The sequence below is a fragment of the Phyllostomus hastatus genome, unplaced genomic scaffold (assembly GCF_019186645.2).
Source record: "Phyllostomus hastatus isolate PE091 unplaced genomic scaffold, TTU_PhHast_1.1 phas_contig_1162, whole genome shotgun sequence".
Lineage (NCBI taxonomy): Eukaryota > Metazoa > Chordata > Mammalia > Chiroptera > Phyllostomidae > Phyllostomus > Phyllostomus hastatus.
The window spans coordinates 13,558,829-13,579,206 of NW_025333537.1; the positions used below are offsets into that span (position 1 = coordinate 13,558,829).

At 72.8% G+C, this 20,378-nt stretch overlaps 1 protein-coding gene across 6 annotated transcripts in view; it reads left to right on the forward strand.

Annotated features, from left to right (window-relative positions):
* The window catches only part of FBRSL1 (fibrosin like 1), a 41,417-nt gene that overhangs the window by 14,453 nt on the left and 6,586 nt on the right, over positions 1–20,378 (forward strand). Inside the window, exons 3-10 of one of the 6 annotated variants that reach the window (XM_045842372.1) lie at positions 3,021–3,128; positions 4,505–4,540; positions 12,075–12,104; positions 17,893–17,938; positions 18,711–19,008; positions 19,092–19,297; positions 19,870–19,938; positions 20,109–20,335. In XM_045842372.1, coding sequence (XP_045698328.1) covers positions 3,021–3,128; positions 4,505–4,540; positions 12,075–12,104; positions 17,893–17,938; positions 18,711–19,008; positions 19,092–19,297; positions 19,870–19,938; positions 20,109–20,335 — 1,020 coding nt within the window. Of the gene's footprint in view, positions 1–3,020; positions 3,129–4,504; positions 4,541–12,074; positions 12,105–17,892; positions 17,939–18,710; positions 19,009–19,091; positions 19,298–19,869; positions 20,034–20,108; positions 20,336–20,378 lie in introns of all 6 variants that reach the window. The other 5 variants (XM_045842410.1, XM_045842404.1, XM_045842378.1 and 2 more) reach the window with 5 other exon arrangements.

The window sequence follows — 20,378 nt, forward strand, 5'->3', positions numbered from 1 at the left end:
GGAGGGACTCAGCTGTGCGGCCCTGGCGGCAGAGGTTTGGGCCTGGCAGCTGCTCTGGCCCCGTGACCAATATGGCCCCCGGCTGGGAGGATGGAAGGAGTCTTGGAGGGGCGCCTTGCAGGTCTGGGGCAGCCCCTGCTGCCCCAGGGGTGCCGTGGGTAGAGACTGGGGCCCGAGTGCCGTGCTCCGCTGGGTGTCTTCCCCGGGCCCCGCCTGGGCCCCCCTGCCTCTACCTCCCCTTCTGCAGGTTGGGCATCTATCTGGGAGTAGACCAGGGCCCTGGCACAGCCCCTGGTCCCTGCCCAGCCCGTGACAGGCGAGGGTGACAGCAGTGGCTGTGGTGGCGTCAGGGCGGGGCGTGTCCTGCCAGACCCGGGACGGTGCCCCCGAGACAGCACCGCGCAGGTGCTCACTGAAGAGCCCTGGGGTCCGTCTGCCGGTGGGGGCACGGGCATGGGTGGCCCCTGGCAGGCCGACCGCTCCCAGTCCTCCAGGCGGGTCGGTGCGTCGCGCCACACCCGGCGCTGCCCGCACCGCGCACACCAGGCTGGTAGAGTTCCTGGGGGCTGCTGGTCTGCCTCGGGAGCACGGGGCTGCGCCTGGGGGCCCGGCCTCCCGTGCGTGCCCGGTCCCTCCTGACGGGTCCCGCCCCCCCCATGCAGTAAACCCCCGGGCAAGATGAGCCCCTCAACGGCTCGCTGGGGAGTTTGCCACGAGTGTCGCCGTCACCAGGCACAGCCCCCGGCCCCGAGCGGCCGTCCTGAGCAAAGCAGACGCCCTGGCCGGCGGGGCCTCTGCCGAAACGGCGGGCAGATCGCGGTTCAGCCGCGCGGTGCGAGAAGAGCAGGGCGGGCGTGCCGCTGCCGGGCCCCTCCCTGGGTGGGGACACGCGGTCACCCGCAGGCACGCTGGCAGGTCCCCAAAGCCAGGCAGCCGTGAGGAAGATGGCCGGCCACCACCCTCTCCGGGGGGGACCCGCGAGAAGAGTGCCCCAGGCCTGTGGGGTGCGGGCTGAGGCCCGGGCTCTGCTTAGCAGGCAGCTCCGAGGCTCTGGCCGGGAGGCCTGACGCCCCGCCCCCTCCCGGAGCGTGCACTCGGGAGGGTGTGCCCCGGCCGCCCCAGCCTGCGCGTGTGCGCCCAAGTGCCCCGCGCTGCGGGCTCCTCTGAGGGTGGGACTGCCGGACGTTCCCCAGGGCTGAGCGGGGAGAGGGGTGCAGGCAGCTCCTCGTGTGGCCCCGTTTTCCTGATGCCCACAGCCTGGGGGGCTGCCCTTCTCGGCAGGGCCCCTGGACCACCGCCATGCACCCCCACCGGTGCTGGGGCCCTGTGGGGGAGGGGCATGGGGCCTCGCTGTTCCGCCCCGAAGCTGAGGACCCCGGGTGACCGACGTCCCCCATCCCGGGGTCAGGTGGCAGTGCCCCAGCCATGCTTGCGAGTCTGAGGGAGGGGGGTCCTCTCCCCACCTCCTGGGGCACCTTTGGGTGACATGCCACCTTGCAGGAGCCCAGGGCCACAGCTCAGGAGGTTTGCGTGCCTCTTGTCCCGCTGTCGGTGGCTGCAACCAGCTGGGGTGTGTTTGCACCACGGCAAACCCGGGGGCCAGGTGTGGCTAGGGCTCCCCTCTCCAGCCGGCCCCCTTACCCCGCCTCACGGCCCACCGCCCCACTCTCGAACCCAGAACCAGTCCTCCCCTGCCGGTCCTTCCTTAGCACCTGGGCCATCTGCTGGCTGAAGGTGGCCTCTGCGCAGGCGTTTTGCTCGCTGCCCAGGACAGAGCCAGCTCGTGGGCACTCAGGGAGCACTGGGCGGGCGGGCGGATGGGCCTGAGTCAGGGCACCTTCTGGCCCTGGGCGTGACTTGCAGGCATCTGGATGCTGATCTGTCTCTCGCCCCTTCCGGGGACGGAGGCGTGGCAGGCCTGGCCCCTGGTGTAGCTGGCCAGCGTGGCTCCCGAGGAGCCTGGAAGCAGGCGGGGCCCCAGGACGGCCAGACCGCTCGGGCTCTGGCCTGAAGACGGATGCCAGGGCCTCAATGTCAGGGCCTCGCCACCTCTGCGCACTCGGGGGTGGCTCGGGGTCGGGGCCGCCCGGGGGCCTTGTCTCCCCCGGGGCCCCGGCTGCAGGTGCACGCCACTCTGCCTCGTGTTTCGTGCTCTGCTAGTCACGGCATGGGGCCTGCAGCTTCTGAGGGCTGCAGCCCCATCTCAGGGTCTGAGGGGACCCCGGGGAGCAGGGCTCTGGGGGCCTCCTGCGGAGCTCGCTGCTGGGCCTGCAGGAGGAGCAGAGTCCAGGGGTTCCCAGGGCTTGAGAACCACGGCCCGGAGCACAGCCAGCGCCCGTGCTGACTCTCGCTGCACACCCTCCAGCGCCCCGCTGGTCCTGTGGGGCGGGGCAGCACGTGGGACAGGGGTCTCGGGGGTCCCTGCGGAGGGGTGGGGCTGGACTCCAGAGGGTGAGGGCTGGGCTGGGCTGGGCGTGCGCCCCCCTGCAGCTCTGCGAGGTCAGACGTCACTCCCAAGGAAACAGGAGGGGACACCGGCGCTCCGGGCCCACTGCCCTCTCCGTCAGCTCAGCCCCGCGGGCCGCTCCTCCTGCGCGGCGGCGGCAGCGTCTGCTGGGGCTTCCGTGCGAGGAGCGGAGAGCTGCTCTGTGGGGGCAGCAGGCGACTGGGCCGAGGCCCAGCAGGGCCCTCGCTCCCACGGCTCCCACGGCCGTCGGCATCCCGGCCTGGTGCCGGCCTGCGGTTGAGGGCAGGTCTGCAGGGGCCGCTGCCACTGGCATCCCCGGCGCCCAGGGACTGCCGCCGTGCCCGGGGAGCCTGGAGGTCGTCCACAGGGTGGGAGAGGGGCCCAGAGCCTCGCGGGGCTGGGTGCTCTCGGGTGCGTCTCCTCCCCCCCCCCCCTGCAGCGCCCCCTCCCTGCTCCCGCCCTGGGCTCGGCCCCTTCAGGCGGGGCTGGGCACCTGGCCCGGGTGCCCGTGGGGGACCCGGTCTGCGTGCTGAGCCGCCTGTCCTGTCCCCAGGTGAAGGCCGCACCCCCGCCCGGAGGGGCTGACTGCAACAGCGAGGACGACGGCTTCCTGGAGGCTGGCGGCTCCCGGCGGAGCACCTCCCGGGACCGGCTCAGCGACGTGAGTACCCCGGCACGCGGGGTCCGGACGCGGGGTCCGGGCGCCTCCCCCAGACACGCCGGCTGCCTCCGCCCCTCTGGGTGGGCTCAGGCCAGTGGCAGGATGGGGCAGGAGGCGGCACGAGGGGGGCGGGCCTGTGCCGTGCAGCGGGCACCTCTGGGCCTGGGACTGCAGGTCACGGGCACACGCCGGCCCCCACCCCCTTCTCGTGCCCCCGGGACAGCGGGCGGTGGGCAGCCTGGACGCTGAGGTTCCCTGCGTCTGGGGACACACCTGCAGTGTCCCGAAGACAGGCCCCTGAGCTCAGGTTCCTGGAGGTGGCCTGGGACCCAGTGTGGGGTCAACCTGGGATTTGGCCAGTGGTGGGGGGACTTGGTGGCCCCTACCACGGGGGTCCACAACTCAGAGCTTGGAGGAAGGGGGTGGGTGGACGCAGCCAGGGCTGGAGTGGAGGAGGGGCCCCTGGACCGGGCCTCAGTGGGCTCGACCCCGACTGCAGGAGAGCCCCGCTGAGACCTGGCCGTCCTCGTTACCATTTAAACGGAGGGTGGGGGAGGGTCGAAGGCTGCAGGAGGCCTGATTGCCCAGCTCAGTCTTGCTGCCACAAGACGGGAAAATAGGCCGGTAGCTGTTTGGGGCCGCGGGTGCCCTACTTCCACTGCCCCGGTTGTCTGCTGGAAGAGCGCAGGGGCTTCTGAGCCCAGCAGGGCACCCCGGCCTGGGCGGCCAGGTGAGCTCTGCCCCAGGGAGACCCCCAGGAGCCGACTGAGGGTCTTGCTAGAGTTTGCTGTGGACAGGAGGGGTCCCACAGCCCCCGCTGAGGCTGGACGGGGGTCCCTCCCCGCAAGGGAGCGGCCCTCAGCCGAGGGGGCCAGACTCACTTGGAAGAGTCTCTGCCGCGGGACCCCCGTTCGCTCCCTGTGCTCCCTCCTGCAACCCCTCCCCCAGCCCGGGCCTCGGGGACCAGTGTGGTGACCCCTCCCTGTGAGGTGGTGGCTGAGAGTCACCTCCTTCTTAACGACTTCCTCCCCGCCGAGAAAGAGGGAGGCCGGTCCGGGGACCCAGGCACCCAGGGGCCTCCCGGGGCCTCTAGGCCTCAGCCCTGGACTTGGGAGGTCTTAAGGTCACCTGTGCAGCTCCTCCTCCGAACCCCGGGCCTCAGGTTCAGCCGAGGCCGTCAGGGTGGAGATGCTGGGCTGTGTCCTCTCTGCGGCTTCAGCCCCCAGCCCCGACCCCCCGCCGCAGTTCCCGCCAAGGCTCCTGGGGGGTCTGCGCCGTGTCTGCCCGGGGCGGTGGAGCCTGGGCCCGGGCTGGTCCTCGGGGCGGGGCCTGCGGGGCGGCAGCCCAGGGACTGACGGCTCTCTTCCTTCCCGCAGAGCTCTGCGCAGGCGGTCTCCGGCAGAGGCTACTCTGTAAGTGCCCGCCCCGCCCGCCCCCAGCCCTGTCCCGTCCAGACAGAGTGGCCCTGGTGACAGCAGCTGGCTGGGAGAGGGGGCTGCCCGGGGCTGGGGCCGGGGCCGAAGCCGGGGGTGGTTTCAGGGGAAGTGGGGTCCAGTCGAGAGTCACTTGGGCTTGGGGGTCCTGGACATGGAGCAGCCGCGCCCCCCCGTCCTGCCCCCCCAGTGGCTCCCCAGAGAGGCCTGGACACGGGCGTGAGTGAGGCCTGCAGGTGGGGCCGCCCACTGCCCCGCGGGCTCCCCGGGGCCTGGGCCCCACCCACCTCCTGGAAGCTGCTGGTTCGCTGGGAGGCCTGGAGCTGCCTGGCCTGGCGGGCTCTCTGGGTCACGGTGGCCTTTCGAGGTGTGTGAGGCCAACCCGCTGGTTCTCCGGTGGCCCCCCCCCCGCCCCCGCGCCTCTGCCCCAGGCTGCCCAGGCTTGGGGGGCCGCACTCTCCGGGCGGTGGCCCCTGCTGCCCCGTGTGTCCATCCTCACGGTCACGGTTGGTGGTCAGTCCCCGCGTGGGTTGACTGTTGGCCAAGCAGCGCTGGCCAGACCCTGGCTCCAGCGAGAGCAGGGCAGGCAGATCCCCTGCGCGATGCGGGCCGGGAAGGGGGAAGGGGAGGGCCAGGATGGGGGTGGGGGCAGGTGCGGCCTGGGCCCCGGGGGGTGGGGTGAGGCGCCCCCTGCCCCTCAGCTGTCAGATGCACGGTGCCGCGGGCCCTGCCCGCCCGGCGGTGTTGGAGCTCTGTGAGCAGGACTCCGGCCTGGGGAGCGGGTTGGGGTGCCTGCGGCAGGTGGACACCTTCCCTCTTCGCGGGGCTGGCCTCGCCGCAGCCCTGACGTTCGGGTCGTCTTCACGAGGCGGGTTTATGGCATTCGTTGCCCGGCTCCTCGGGCCACTGCCAAGTGGCCGTAACTCGTGCAGAAGCAGTAAAACCTGCCGGCCTCTCCCGGGAGCCCAGGGGGCTGCGTCCTCCCCCGACGTCCCAGCGCGGGGCCGGCCTGAAGCCGGGCTCAGAGCCAGGCGCGCCGTGTCCCACCTGCCTGAGCACCATGCTCAGGTGTGGGTGCAGGTGTGGGTGCACCGGCGCCTGTGGGGCCGGGGCCCTCGTGGCAGCCCCTGTGGGTGCATGTGTGGGGCTGGGGCTCCCCACCTCCCTGCAGTGACAGCCCTGGCCCGTGCCCAGCCACCCTCCGGGCCGGCCTCTCAGGCACCGGGTGCGTCCGTGGCTCCCGCTCACCCCGCCCTTCCCCGTGTCCCCTGCCCTTGTTGACCCTCACTTCTCCTGGGTGGCCGGGGTTAGTGAGGGTCAGTGCCGGCGGTCAGCCCCAGCCCCCTGGAGCCTTGGACACGCCTGTGGTTAAACCCCCAGGGAGGCAGACCCTGATGTGGAGGTCGGCGTGGGGGGCCCCCCTGTGGCCCTGGGCCAGTGGCTGTGGCACCAGGGGGTGGGGTGGCCCTGGGGGCCTCTGCCCTCAGCTTCCCGAGGGCGGGTGGGTGCTGCTGGCTGCTCCCCGGCCGCTGGGCAGCTGGCTCTTCCTGAGGGAGGCCTGGGTGGGCGCAGCTGTGCACCCCCAGACAGAGCGGAGAGGGAGGAGACGACAGGCAGGCCCCCCTCAGGGTGCCCTGAGTGGAGCCCGGCAGGGAGGGTGCCAGTGGTGGCGGCTAGAGCCCGGGAGCCGCAGCAGAACGGTGACGCCGCGGGGGCACCTGTGCCCGTGGTCGGGGAGGGGAGGAGCGGGGGGTGGGGGCACACTGAGGGCGAGTGGGGCGGGGTGCCGGTGCAGCAGAGGCCGAGAGGAGGAGGGGAGGGGCCCGGCCGGGCTCCTCCGTACGGGTCTGCGCCGGAGCTCGCAGCACTGCCTGCCGGGGGCTGACTGGTGGCGGAGCCGTGTGGGCCGGGGGTTGAGCAGCGCGGCAGGCAGGCGAGGGCTGGGTGTGCCGGCAGGAGGACGCCCGCCCGCCCACCCCTGAGAAAGCCCGAGTCTCGCCGGCCTCTTCCAGCCGTCTGTGAGAGCCCCTCCTCCTCCTCCTTCACCTCGAACCGGGAGCAGGCCCGTGAGCGCGGTGTCCGGGTGACGTGGGGCCAGGCGTTGGGCAGGCCCTGGATTTGGGCCCTATCACTTCACAGGGACGTCCCCACATGGGGGGGTGCCAGGCGGGGCCCCCCAGACGCCCCGGCTGTGCCTCCACGGGCCTCCCCTCCAGCCACCCGCCCGAGGGGCCCCCATGCTCTCGAAGGCGCCGTCCGCCGGGGGCTGCTGCGTCTCGCTGTCTCGCAGGTTCAGCTCAGGGCCGTTCTCCTGCACCCCTGGGGCTCCTGTGCGTAGTGAGACAGCTCAGAGGGGCACCCAGAGGCCAAGGCAGCTGTGGGTCTGGTGCAGTGGCCCCTGGGAGGGCCGGTGCCCTCGCGTGGCCCCGCCGAGACGTGGGCCCAGCGCCGCTGGGGGGGCCACACCGCTCCTGTGTCGGCGCTGGCGCTGTGGGAGGAGCCCGGGTCGTCCCTGGAGGCGGCACACGGGTGCCCCGGACACACCGCCTCATCCCCCGAGGCCTGGGCACGCCCGCCGGGAGCCACAGCCGGAGGGCAGAGCGGCCAGGGGCGCCGGCGGGCTGCTGGGAGCCGAGATCCAGTTCCGTGGGGCCAGCCGGGCTGCCCGGGCTCACGGGCAGGAGTGAACACTGACAGTGTTCTGTTGAGACTTCTCGTGTTGATGAGTAATTCATAAGGCGGTTAGCGCTTTGAGCCTGGCAACACGAGAACGTATTAATGCAGTCGACTCCGCGAAAGGTCGGCGTGTGCGGCGGGGCCGGGGGCCGTGTCTCACTCCTTCTGTGACACGGGCTCATCGGCTGTTCAGGCCCCGCGAGGGCCGTGCGGGAAGAGCCGCTAATGAGACCAGGGAGACAGGCGGGTCTGCTGTCCGACTCGCCCGCCAGGGGGGGGCCTGGCCGACGGCTCGGGGTGGCCAGGGCGGGAGGCCTGTGGTAGGGGCCACGGGGTGTCGAGCGGGAGTGCGCGGGAGGGCGGACCCTGCCGTCAGGGGCCCGGGGGGCAGCGGGGGGGCACGGAGCGGGGCTGGGGGTGGAGGGCGCAGGGCGGCCCCTCCAGGGACAGTGGGTGCGCCCGAGGGCGGGCCGGGCCGCACCAGCCTCTGCCTGGGACTGCGTCCTGAGGGACTGTGGGGTCCCGGCGAGGGGCCCCCGGGCACCTGGGGCAGTGCCGGTGCCGCGTGGGTCTCTGCGGAGCGGGTCTCGCTTGCCATCCGCTCTGGGGGCGTCTGCTCCACCCGGCTGTTAGGCTGCAGCAACTTACTCGTTAATTGGGTAATTAGTGCCTCGTTTTGCTTCAAAGCGTCAACACTCCTGGAAAGTGAATTAGCTGCTTACACGAGAGCAGCTCTCGAGGCGACCACCCGGACGCGCGTGGTCAGCGAGGTGCAGCAGTGGCCCCGTGCCGGGGTGGCCCGGGCCCTCGGGGCAGTGCTGGGGCCCCTGGGGGGGTCTGACCGCTCTGCCTCAGTTTCCCGTCCGCACGTCAGCTGGTCGGTCTGTGGTGGGTTCCCCAACGGCAGGACCTCAGGGGTCCCCGCTCCTGCCGGCCTCACAGTGCCAGGGCTGCCCCCGGGCGGAGCCCAGACCCAGGATGAGACCGGCCTATCCACGCGCCCCTCCCGGCTGATCCCGCCGCCGCCGCCGCCGCCGCCAAGCCGCTTGGTTGGCTCTGTCCTGTGCCCCGGCGGAGCCTTTGCCGCCGCGGGAAGGGAGGCGAGCACCTTAATTGGGGGGCGGGGGGGCTCCCCGGCCAGCGGTGGGCACTCTGCCCTGCCCCCACACCCTTGTGAGCAGCGGAGGGTCCGGTGAGCGAGAGGCCACTTGCGCGACCAGGACACCGTGGGGGGGCACCCGCCGGGCAGGGGCAGGGGCAGGGTGCCCAGTGGGAGAGGCCTGGGCACGGCCCAGGACACGCACGCACACACAGGCCGGGGAGCTCTGCCCGCCCGCACGGGGGACTCCCGCCGCCTGGAGCTCCCCGGCCTCCCCGGGCCCGGGAAATCGTGCGTGCCCACCTCGGGCCCCTGCGGCGCCTCCCCGGCTGTGGGGTCTGACCTCCGCCCTCTGCGCCCGGGCGGGCGGAGCAGAGCTTCCGCTGCCGGCCTCCCCTGCTTGGGCCCCGGGGCCTGTGGTGTTTGTGGCTTCGGCTGCTGGGGCTCTGTGGGGGGGCCCCCCTGCCACCCAGCCCTCTGTGGCCCCTGAAGTGAGGTGGGGTCATGCCTCACTTCATGCCTTTTCCATGCCTTTGTCTGAGTCTCAGGAGACAGGCAGCCTCCTCCGAGCCCCGCGGTGGGGGGGTGAGCTGTGGGGGGGTGATCAGTGTCCGCCGCGAGGGCAGCCTTTTGGGGGGGGGCAGACCCAAGCAGGCCCCCGGGCCAGCAGGGCAGGGTCTGTGGGCGGAGTCTGCACCCCACCCTGGCGCTCGGGGCCCCCAAGGGCTGGTCTGGCGTGAGGGAGGGGCGGGGGCCAAGGGTGACGGTGACAAAGGTGATGAAGATGATGATGATGGCGGTGGTGAAGGGGACGGCAGGTCGCACCTGCGGAGCCCCGGCTGCCAGCGGCTGTCGGAGCCCTCAGCCCGCCCCGACTCGTGGAGCTGGGACCCGCCCTGGGGGGGAGGCCCTGCCCCGCTGGGGGACAGGGAGACGGCGGCCCGGAGAGGTGGGTGTGGTGCACAGCCCCCGTGCACAGAGGAAGCAGGTCGTGACCCCTGGTGCGGCCGCAGGCCCCCACGTGGGGCGCTTCCCAGCACACGACGGGCAGGAGAGGCCGGGCCGGGGCACAGCAGAGCCGTCCCGTGGACTCGGGGCTCCCCGTTCACAGTGAGGTGGGTGCAGGCTTGAGCATTCATGAGAAGTCTCCAGGGTTTTTTTATTTGTTACTTTTTTCAACAGTATTCTTTTTAAAAACTTTTCACATTTATTTTTAGAGAGGGGGAAGGGAGGGAGAAAGAGATGGAGAGAAACGTCCGTGTGTGGTTGCCTCTCGTGCGCCCCCTACTGGGGACCTGGCCCACACCCCAGGCCTGTGCCCTGCCTGGGAATGGAACTGCTTACCCTCAGAACTCTCCAGATTCGGAAAGGTCGGCTTCAAGTAAGGAAGAGAATTGGGCTGAACCAGGCCCAGGTGCCGTCCTGCCCAGCTGGGGCTTCTCAGGCCACTACCCACCCACGGGTGGGGATCTGGGAAGGCCACCCGTGGGCCTGGGTGACACATGGAGACCCTCCGGTGCCCCCACCTCACATCTGTTAACACGGTGACACACGGTGACCCTAGGGTGTGGGGGCGTGGAGACTGGGGGCTCTGGGGTGCACAGCCGGGAGCTCCCGTTCGCCTCCGGCCTGGCACTCGCCGAGTGGCCGTGCCTGCCCCGAGGGGGGCCTTGCGCGGGCCGCCAGGGCCGGAGGGGTGCCTGCCCCGCGTGACGCTCGGGCCCGACGGGGGGACAGGCTGGGGGACGGCGTCGGACGGGTGGGTGGGAGGGGTGGCCGGGTGTGCTGCGCGCTGCAGGGTGTGGACTCGGGGTGCGCGGAGGCCTTGCGTCGGCGCCAGGGGCTCACCCTCCGGGCCCCAGCGCTTGGGTCGAGAGCGAGAGCAGGCGCTTCCTGGTCTGTGAGTCGCCTTGTGGACGGCCCCCCGCCCCCCCCCCGCTCGTGTGTTCAGCCCCCAGCGGGGGGCCCTCGTGCTCCGATTGTTGGGAGACGGCCATGACAGAGCCGGTGGTGGTGACGATGGTGATGACAGCGGTGACGGTGGTGACGATGGTGATGTGATGAAGATGTGCTGGCGACGCCGTCACGCTGCACTGCGCAGAGACACTCCCGGCACCGTCCCGGCCTTGGCCTGTGTCCCCTCATCAGTGCTGCGCAGCCGCCCCGCGGTCTCCGGCTCCCAGACGCACCGACCGAGGCGCAGAGACGGCGGGGCCCTGCCCGAGGCTGCACAGCGTCAGCGTGGGCGGCGGCTCCCCTCCGACGCACTCGTCCCCGTGGGGCCTGGGGCCTGCCCTTCTTCCGAGACTCCCACCCTGGACCCCCCCCCCCCGCCCCCGTGAGGCTCCCAGGGCGGCCCCTCCCAGGCAGCCCGCACAGGACGGACGTGGCTTTTCCCTCCTCGCCCTGACTCACGGCCGCGCTCAGTCCCAGCTCCGCTGCAGTTAGACGGTAACCCTGCAGGACTTAGTGACTGGGGTCGGCGGCGCTGCGGCTGGCAGGCGTGTGCCGTGCAGGTAGTCACGGGGTCTGTGCGCGCCCTGGGGAGCTCCCCAGCCCTCCGTGCTGCCACATCCCACGTCCTTAGGCTCCAGGGCGACGCCGACCCGCCCGGCAGAGAGCGGTGGGGGAGACGGGGACTGGCCCCGGGTGGTCCTGGGCCCCGGGCGGAGGCGAGTGCACACCGGGCAGACCCCGGCCAGGTGACGGCCGTGTGGTTCCCCTCCCGGGCTCAGAGTCACCGGTTAAGCAGGGAGAGGCTGATGTGTGGGGGGGTCTCCGGCAGCTCTGCCAGCCAGCGCCCGTGTGGGCAGGGGTTCCCGACACCCCCCGGCCACCGCCCCACACCCTCACCCCTGTGCCGGCACAGGGCCACCCCGAGCGCCGGTCGGTGCCCTGGCTCCCCCCCCCCCGCCCCCTGGCTCTGTGGTCGGAGTCGGCCCCTGCTCGTGGGCAGCGACCCTCCGCTCGCCCCTCCGGCCCCCCCCCAACCCCCTCTGCCCTGTATGGAGGGGGCTGGACCCACGCGTCCCAAGCCCAGGATGGCGCCCGGCGGCGGTGGGCCCAGAGAGGTGCTCTGGGAGCTCACGGGACACGCCCCGCAGGGCTGCGGCGTTCTGCCCAGTCTCAGGGTGGGGGGGCGGCGCTGCCGTGGTTTCCGGAGTCGCCCTTCTGGCTGGGTTGCGCGATCATCACCCTGATCTCCCCTCAACCAGCTGCTCCGACGCGGGTAGCTTCCACTCGGGGCCGCGTGGGCGGCGAGCGGGCGGCCCGTCCGGCCCCAGCCTGTCCCGACCCCTCACCTCCCCCGGGGGTCTCCTCAGCACCCCTGCCCCTCGCCTTCCCTGCGGCCCTGGGCTGAGGGGGGGCCCTGGCTGGCCGGGGCAGGGGCTCCGTGGCGGACCCCGCCCCGTGTCTGCTCTGGGTGGCCGGGTCTGCCTGTCGGGGGCTCCTCTGTCTGGCCTGCGCCGCGCCCACCCTGCTGACACCCCTTGGCTTCCCTGGGGCTCCGGCCGGGCGTGCTCCTGCACCTGGGCCCTGGGGGCCACTGGCTGAGGACGCCCCCACCCCAGGCCTGAGCCCCGGGGTCGGTCTGAGGGGCTGGTGGAGCCGCCGCCTCTGTCCCTCCCACACTCTTGCTGCTCTGGTGCGCACCCTGCGGCCCCCCGTGACGCCCGCCTGCCCGGTGCGGGGGGCTGGGTGTGCCCTCGGTGCTGACTCCCCTCTCTCTCCCCACAGTGCGACAGCGAGAGCGACGGGGACGACAAGGTAAGCCCCCTCCGCTGACCTCTGCCCCCACGCCCCCACTCCCCCCTCGCTCTGGCACCCGCCGGGTGAGGCCGGGCCAGGCAGGGAGGCCGAGTGTCCTCCCAGCGGGTCCAGGACTGCGAGTGTGAGGACGCAGGCAGGCACATCAGCGTCGCCTGCCGTGGCGCCCGCCCTCACCGGGGGCCTGGCCACCGGCTGATACCCCGAGCGGCCGCCAGCAGCTCCTTGGCCTCCCCGACCCCTGCTTGGCCCCGGGAGCCTTTGCTCCACGGAGCTGGCCACACACCGGACGCCCGGTGGACTGGAAACACCGGCCAGCAGACACCTGGGGTCTCTGGGCGGACGGGCGTAGGGACCGGGGCAGCCGCACCTGCGGGCTGGGCAGGAGAGCGGCGAGCTCCACCGCTCTGTGCGCTGGGTCGGCTGCGGGGACGCGCACCTGCTGGCCGCGGTCGGGACGGGTGGGTAGGACCTGGGCTCCACGCCTCCGGCCAGCTGGCTTCTCCCGCACCTGCCGGGGTCTGAGGTCCCCTCTGCAGCCGGCAGTGGCCCTGGAGGCCGGGGTGCAGGCCGGCCCACGGAACAGGCCCCGGGAACACCTGCCCCTCTGCGGGAGGGCGGCTGGCGTCTGCGGCTGCTGCCTTGGGAAAACGTGGGGGCAGGAGTTACGTGGGGCGCACCAGGCGGCTGGCCGGCACCCTGTCCCACTCTGTGGCCGCAGCCCTCTCCCAAGGGATGTCTGTCTGGCCTCCCGGCCAGGCTCCGTCCCCCCAGCGCTTGGCCGCCCTGGCTCCAGCCACAGTGGCTCCAGGGCTGCGGGAACAGGGCGGGGGTGGGCTGGACGGGACTGCAGCACCGCCCAGGGCTGGGCCCGGCCTCGGACCGTGCCCCCCCCGCCGACCCTCCACACTCGGAGCCTCGGCTGCTTTGCTACACAGGGTCACGGCGGGGGCCCTGGGGGCGGCGGCTGCTGGGATGAGCCGGGCGGGGACCTGCCTCCTCGGAGAGACCCTGTCCCTGCGGCGCCGTCGGGACGGGGCAGCACCCGCATGTCTTCCCTGCGCCGTGCACACTCGCTCACACGCATGTGCGTTCACACATGGCACGCACACACCTGTGTGCACACTTACGCACGCCATTCGTTCCTCAGGAAGCCCCGTGGAGCTCACGCGCCTCGCCGGACTCGGGTGCTGCGGCCCGGGCGGGAACCCCAGGCGCTCGTCCTGCCCCGTTTCTGGAGGCCAGGGGTCGGCGCCCAGGGGTCCCGGGCTGAGCTCCCTCCGGAGGCTCCAGGGGGGTCCCTGCTGCCTCTGGCCCCGGTCTGCCTTCGGTCCTCATGGGCCTCGCCCCCTGTGTCTGTGCCTCCGCTCCCCTGGGAAGGACGCGCTTCCGCGGCCAGAAGTCCCCCGGGGTCTCACGGGGCGTCCCTGGCTGAGCTCGGGGTCGCGGTTGCTGGGACTCGGTGGTGCTGCCCGTCAGGGACTGTGCTGATCACAGGGGCTGCAGTCAGCCCCCACCTGAGGCGCTGCCCCTCCGCTGCCACCCGCAGACCGCCACCCCCCTCCAGGCAGTGCCGCGCCCGACGCGGGGGCAGTGCTGGGAGTCTGCGGCCTCTGCGGCGCACGGCGGGGCTTAGGGAGTGTGGGGCGGGGCCGACGGGAACTTGCGCGCGGGTGTGTGTGTGTGTGTGTGTGTGTGTGTGCGTGCGCGTGGGAAGCAGTTCCAGCGGAACGCGTGGCCGAGGCCCGGCCCTGCGGGGGCCTGCGTCCTCCGGTGGGAGGTTCTCTGCGTGCGTGCCGGCCTCCGGGGAGGATGGTGCTGGCCCAGCGCAGGGTCTGGCGCCGGTTCCCAGGGCGAGGGGGGGCTGCCACTGCCCACCCCGGGGGCACGGGGCTCTGCAGGCCCTGCCCCTGGGCCCCTGGACGTCCCTCCAGGGCCGGCCCGGGGCCGGGCCCCGCGGCAGCCGAGCGGCGGGCGCCTCCATCCGGGGCAGCCGGGGTGGGTGTCCGGTGCACACGCGTGGCCTTCCCGTGGGGCGGTGCTTCCTACGGGCCTGAAGTTGGCTTCTGCCCACCGGGTGGCCCGCGGGCTCCAGGGCGGGGCAGGGTAGCCACTCTGCACGTGGGGTGACCGCCGCTGTCTCCCACTGGGCATCCCCGCTTCCGAGACAGTGAGGCGGGGGTTCAGGGAGGGCAGAGCTCAGGTTGGACAGGTGCAGGGGACCCGTCATCTTTCGAGTCCGGCTCCTCGGCCTTGCTGCTTCGTGACTCAGTTTCCCCCGTGTAAACTGGGCCTAGGGGAGTCGTCCGTACTCGTGTCTTTGAGCCAGGGAGGAGTGGGGCCCACACAGCGTTCCCCAGCACCGCGAGCCCTGACCGGGTAGCAGACACGGGACCGCCGGCGCTCCGAGCCCCAAGTGGGCAGATCCGCGCCTCGGGGCTGGATTAGTCGGGCCTGCCCGCGCCCCGCCTCCTCCCCGCCCGCCCGCGCTCACTGGCCGCTGCCCGCGCGCCCGCCAGCAGTGCGCCCTTCATCGCCCGGCCCCTCGCTGCGCCCGACGGCGCCCGGGGGTCCAGAGGTCCCCGAGAGCCGCCCAGCGTGCCGAGCCGGCGTAGCGGACATGCACACCCCCGCCCAGGGGTCCGGCTAGGCGGGGTGCGCCGGGAGAGGGGCCGTCTCGGGGGGCCCAGGCCGGCGGGGGCCCACGCTCCGCCGCCCGAGTCCATGCCGCGGGGCTGCGGCTCCGGCCAGGGGACCAGCCCCGGTCGCCCGCAGAGCGCGCCTGACTCGGGGCGCCCGGACGGTGAGTGTGCGCTGCTGGCTTCGGGGAGGGACCCAGGACTTTGGGGACCGGGGTCCAGAGACCAGCCGTCGCTTTTAGAGTAGCGAGGCGCGGGAGAGGTCCCCGGCTCGGTGTGCGCCCCATCTCGCCCCAGAGCCGTGCGCAGGAAGATCCCACAACCCGCTGGTGCGCCCCCGGGGCGCACGTGGCGAAGGGCGGGCGAGGACGCAGTCGGGCAGAGCTTCCCGGCCTCGGCCGGGCGCTGGGGGGCCGGGGGCGGGGGCAGGGCGGTGTCGTGGGCGGTGCCTTTGTCTGTGCCCCGCGGGCTGGTCTCCCTGGGTTCCCGCGGCCACCGCGCTCACCTGCCCGCGAGTTGGAGTTCTTTGTCTGGGGTGGGGTCTGGCCAGAGGGGGCTGCTCCGCTGGTCCGGTCCTCGCAGACAAAGCGCGCGGTGACCACCGCCCCAGCGCCGCGGGGATTGTGCACCCCGGGAAACGCAGTGGTGGCCCCGACACCCTGACCCCACACAGCCCTCTCCGGGACCCCGACCCTGCAGCCCGGGGACCTCCCACCTGTACTTTGCCCTGGAGCGACCCCTTCCCCCACCCCCAAACCGGCCAGAGGTGGCTGCCGGCTCCCACGGTTAGGTCCCGGTACATAATCCCCCACAAGTGATTGTCACAGGTCTGGTGGCAGCTCTGGGGCTGCCGCCCCTGTGTCAGCCGCCCAGATGCAGATCCCTCCGGAACGGAGAGGACCCAACAACTGGAGGGAGAGGCAAGTTCCACAGGCTCTTGGTACCTGTGCTGGGACAGGCCCCGCCCCCAGTGGGCGTGTCTGAGCCTGGCCAGGTGACAGGCCTGCTCTGGGTGGAAGCGCACCTGCCCCTGGCCAGGACCCCTGCCTGCGGGAAGTCAGGTCCCGCCACTTCCCAGAGCAGCCGCGGCTGGCGGGCCGAGGAGAGGGGCCTGTGCCGGGAAAGCGTGCCAGCGTCTGAAGGCCCGGCTTTCCTTCCCCGGCCTCTGCCCCTGCCCCTCGGGGCTCCCCCTGACCCTGCCCGTGTCTGGGGCACCGCCTCCTGGCCCTACGATCTGGCGCCGGGGCCCATGGCCTTGAACCAGACCAGGGGTAGACGGGACGTGTGGCCCCGGATGAACTTGGCCCCACCCCGGCTCTGCCCAGGAGGAGTCGGCCCCACGCGCGTTTTCTGAGCCGAGGGCTCACGGGTCTCTCTCCTGCGACCGACCGGGACTCGCTGGTTCTGTGGTGCTCGGTCAGGGCAGGTGCCGCCCTGCCGCTGGTGCTGTGAGACCCGATCTCAGCGGCTTCCCCTGCCCGCCCACCCTGAGATCCCACAGACCAGGCTGGTGGAGTTGAGCTCAGGGCTCGGCCCCTCCCTGCTGGAGCCCCCCCAGGGCCCGGCCTGCCCACCAGCCACCCACCGAGTTGGGGTGCCCTCCGGCAGTGTCTGCGGCTGGGGGCCCTGGAGGCTGCACAGCAGGGTGGCGGAGACCTGAAGGGGGCGGCTCCACTGGGGGAGGGGTCAGGTCGCAGGCACCCCTGCCTGGGAGCCCACCGAGCCCATGTTGGGGGGCTGTGTCCTGCCCCCCGGGGTGGGTAAGGAGGTCACAGGTGGCTTCCGCGGTCGTGGTCTGGCTGGTAGGCGTGGCCCCTGCCCTGCCCACAGCCAGATGGGGGGGTGCAGCCCCCCTGCTCGGGACCTTCCCGCCTTCGCAGCTGGCCCTGGGCTGGTGGCCGCGCCCCGGCTGTCGGGGGCCCCTGTCCCTGCCGGCCCCCGTCCGCGTTTTCAGGACTGCATTTGCCGCCGTTTTCTTCCTGGTTTGGGTTTTGGGGACGTGGTTGCCAAGGTTACCACTCCAGTGCGCCTGCCCGTGTGGGCTGCGGTGTGTGGTGCGTTCGCGGGTCGCTCTGCACGCCGATGCCCGTGGTCAGCGTGGAGCTGCCGCCACGGGAGGGGCCGCGTCAGCAGCTGCCCTCGGCAGCGGTCCCGTCCCACCCGGTCCGTCTGGGCGCCCTGGCTCTCCCTGCGACTCCGGCCCCAGCGGCACTGTGCGCCGGCCCCCTGGCCCGCCAGCCTGCCGAGCGCCTGGGCGCCCCCGAGGTCAGGGGGCGTCTTCGAGGCCCGGGACGGCTCTCGCACGCTTGCGTCTTTGGGTGCGGTTTGCTGCGGGGAGACGCACCTGAGAAAACGCACGGCCTGACGTGCGTCTGGGTGCACAGCTGGGTGGGGGGGGCCCTGAGCACGTCCGCACGTAGGAGCCGCAGTCCCCGCCCCCCCTGCGCACTGCGTCCTCGCCTCCCGGACCGGAGCTCCGCCCCCGCCCCACGGCCCCGCCCTCGCCCCTCACCCGCCCGGAGTCACACGGCACCTGTCCTTCCGTGGCTGCCCCGCGTCCCGAGCGCTTGTCCTCAGGGCTCGTCCACGTGGGGGCGGGAGCCGGAACCCCCTGCTCTGTGAGGCCCGGTGGGCTCCACCGTGTGGAGGGACCGCCTCTCGCCCGCCCGTCCAGGCGCCGGGGGGCGGGGGGGGGCCCGGGTTGCCCAGCCCCTGCGGCCGTGGCGGTGCTGCCGTGACCGCGGCGTGCAGATCCCTGCCTCCAGCTCCTTGGGGGGCACCCCTGAGGAGGGGGTGCTGAGCCAGAGGGCAGCCCTTTCTCTCACGTCCCGCGGACCCCCCCCCATGGCGCTGCACCGTCTCACACCCCCACCCAGACGCCCCGGGGCCCCAGTGTCTGCACAGCCTCGCCGCACGCGCCGTTTTCCAGGTGCTGGCGGTAGCCTCCTCGTGGGTCCTTCGGTCCCCCCACCCGGGCAGGGCCACACTGAGCCCCCTTGTCACGGGCCCTGGGTCCCGTGTGGCCCCCTGCTTGCCACCAGGCCTGGGCATGGCCACCTCCTGTGTGGGGACTGCGGGTCAAAAGGGACCTGCACAGACCTGGCCCTGGGGACGGGGCCCCGGCGCTCTGACCCTCCTTTTCCCTCCAGGTGTCTGTGGGCTCCGAGAAGCTCTTTGCCCCAGCAGCTGATACCGGTAAGTGCCTTCCGTGGCCCGGGCTCCGGCCTCTGGGAGGGGGCAGGACACTCCTGTCGTGGGCTCAGTTCTGGGTGCAGGGCCTCGGGAGCGAGGCACTGTGACCAGGGAGTGCCCTGGAGAGCGAGGCCTCGGTCAGCACCAGGTTGCTGGGCCTGGGCACCCACTCCCTGGCAATGCTCCCAAAGTGGGCCCCGCCCCCCGCCCTGGGCTGGCCACAACGGCAGGTGTTTGTAACTCGGCCGTGAACTAGGCCAGGCTCCTCCGAGGCCTCAGCGCCCAGCCTGCGGCCCCGCGTGGGCGGGGCGGGGGTGCGGGCTTCCGTGGTGCCCACGGCTCTCCTGGCCACGGCAGCTCTGCCGGTGCACGCTGGCACCTGGCTGTGCCCCGGAGGGGCGTCCGTCACCAGGCCCAGCGAAGGGGCCCCTTTGCTTGGAAGGCTCCGTCCGGACGTGCCCGGAGAGCACAGGGATGCAGGCATCGCCCACGGCGGTGGGCCCCACGGGCCGGGTCCCCTGAAACCACGGGTGTTTGGAGGCCAGAAGCCTGAAATTACAGAGTCCAGGAGCCGCTCCCTCCAAAGGCCCCAGGGGTCCACCCCACAGCCCCCTCCACCTCTCGTGCCACCTGCGGACCTGGGCCCTGCTCGGGGCTGGGCCGCACCTCGGTCGTCCCGTCTGTGGAATGGGCCCACAGCATCCCGAGCTGCGGCCCCAGCGACCACAGGCTGCAACCGAGCCCACCGCACGCTCACCGGGGCCTCTCTGTGCAGGTGCCGCTCGGGGCAAGCAGACCGAGGCCAAGGCCAGGGCGGCGCCCAAGGTCTCGGGCCTGGAGCGCAGCCGCGAGCTGAGTGCGGAGCCGCCCTTCCTGCCCTCGCTGCGCAGCCCCGCGCCCCCCCCTGGCCCCACCGGCCCGCTGATCAAGAAGGAAGCCGCGGCCCTGCCCCGGCTCACCCCGCAGCCGCCGCCCGCCCCCGCGCAGCCCCGGGCCCCGCTGCCGGCACACGTGCCTCCCACCCTGGGCGCCCTCCCCGGCCCCGGGCACGGCCAGGCTGCGCACGGCCTCAGGTGGGCACCTGTGCCCGGTGGGGGCGGGCCGGGCGGGAGGGGACCTGCGGCCACAGGTGCTCAGTCCCCTGTCCCCGCGGCAGGAGCGGCGGCACCAGCCTCGGGCTCCCCAAGCACGTGCCCCTGTCGCCGCACGGGCCCGGCGCCCACCTTGCTACCTCACACCCGGCGCTGCGCTCCCAGGCCCAGCACCAGCACCACGCGGCGGCCATGTTCGCCGCCCCCGCCACGCTGCCCCCGCCCCCGGCGCTGCCGGCCCACAGCCTGGCCGTCCCAGGACACCACGCCGGTAGGTCCAGGTGCCCTCTGCCAGGGCCAGGGTCACTGTCCCCTCCGCACCGTGACGCGGTCCAGGGCAGGGGGTGGGGTGCAGCCTCTCCTCGCCCAGACCCAGTGCCACGTGACCGCAGAGCCCGGGGCACCAGTGCCCCAGAAGGCCGCCTCTCCCAGGGCAGAGTGGACCCTGCCAGGTGCAGGCACGCCTGCTCCAGCCCGAGCCCTGGTCAGGCGGCTGGTGCGGGCAGGGGGCTGGAGGTGCCCAGGGCCTGCTGTACATGCTCTTCCTGTCCGTCTTCCTTAGTGGACGGGGCCGGGGCCCCCGGGGGCCGGCGGTCAAGGTCCTCTAGGGTGCAGGCAGGGCCGAGTTGCCCGGTCGAGGGTTCTGAGGTGAATAGCGGCCCCCCGGCCTCCCTGCCCCTGCTCGGTTCTGGCAGGTGCCCCCCCTTCAGGATTTCTCCGTGGGGCACCTGTCCCATTCTCTCTGGACGCCCGAGTCAGCCTGGACCGGGCCGGGGGCCTGGCCAGGCGGGCCCCCCGCAGTCGGCGGGTCTCGGGGCTCACGGTCTTCTCTCTTGCCTTTAGATGCCAGCCTGTTGATCCCACTCAGCCCGCCAATCATGTATTGCCAGCCTCATGCGGGGATTCTGATTGGTACTTGGTCACAGGCCCCCCTCTCACCTGCACCCTGGGGCCCGCACCTGGCGAGCAGCCACCACGGCGCGGGCTGCCGCGCCCGGGAGTGCCAGGTGACTATCCGCCTCGCCCCTCCGGGAGCCCGCGGCCGACGTGCCTCTCTGTCTCTCTCTCTTTTTCTCTTGTAGATCACGAGCTGCTCAGGCAAGAGCTGAACGCGCGTTTTCTGGTCCAGAGTGCCGAGCGGCCCGGGGCCCCGCTGGGCCCGGGGGCTCTGCTCCGGGCGGAGTTCCACCAGCACCAGCACACACACCGGCACACACACCAGCACACACACCAGCACCAACACACATTCGCCCCCTTCCCCGCGGGGCTGCCCCCGACGCCGGTGCTGCCGCCTGCCGCACCCCTGCCGGTGCGTAGGGCGGGACGCGCAGCAGCACACACACACACACGCT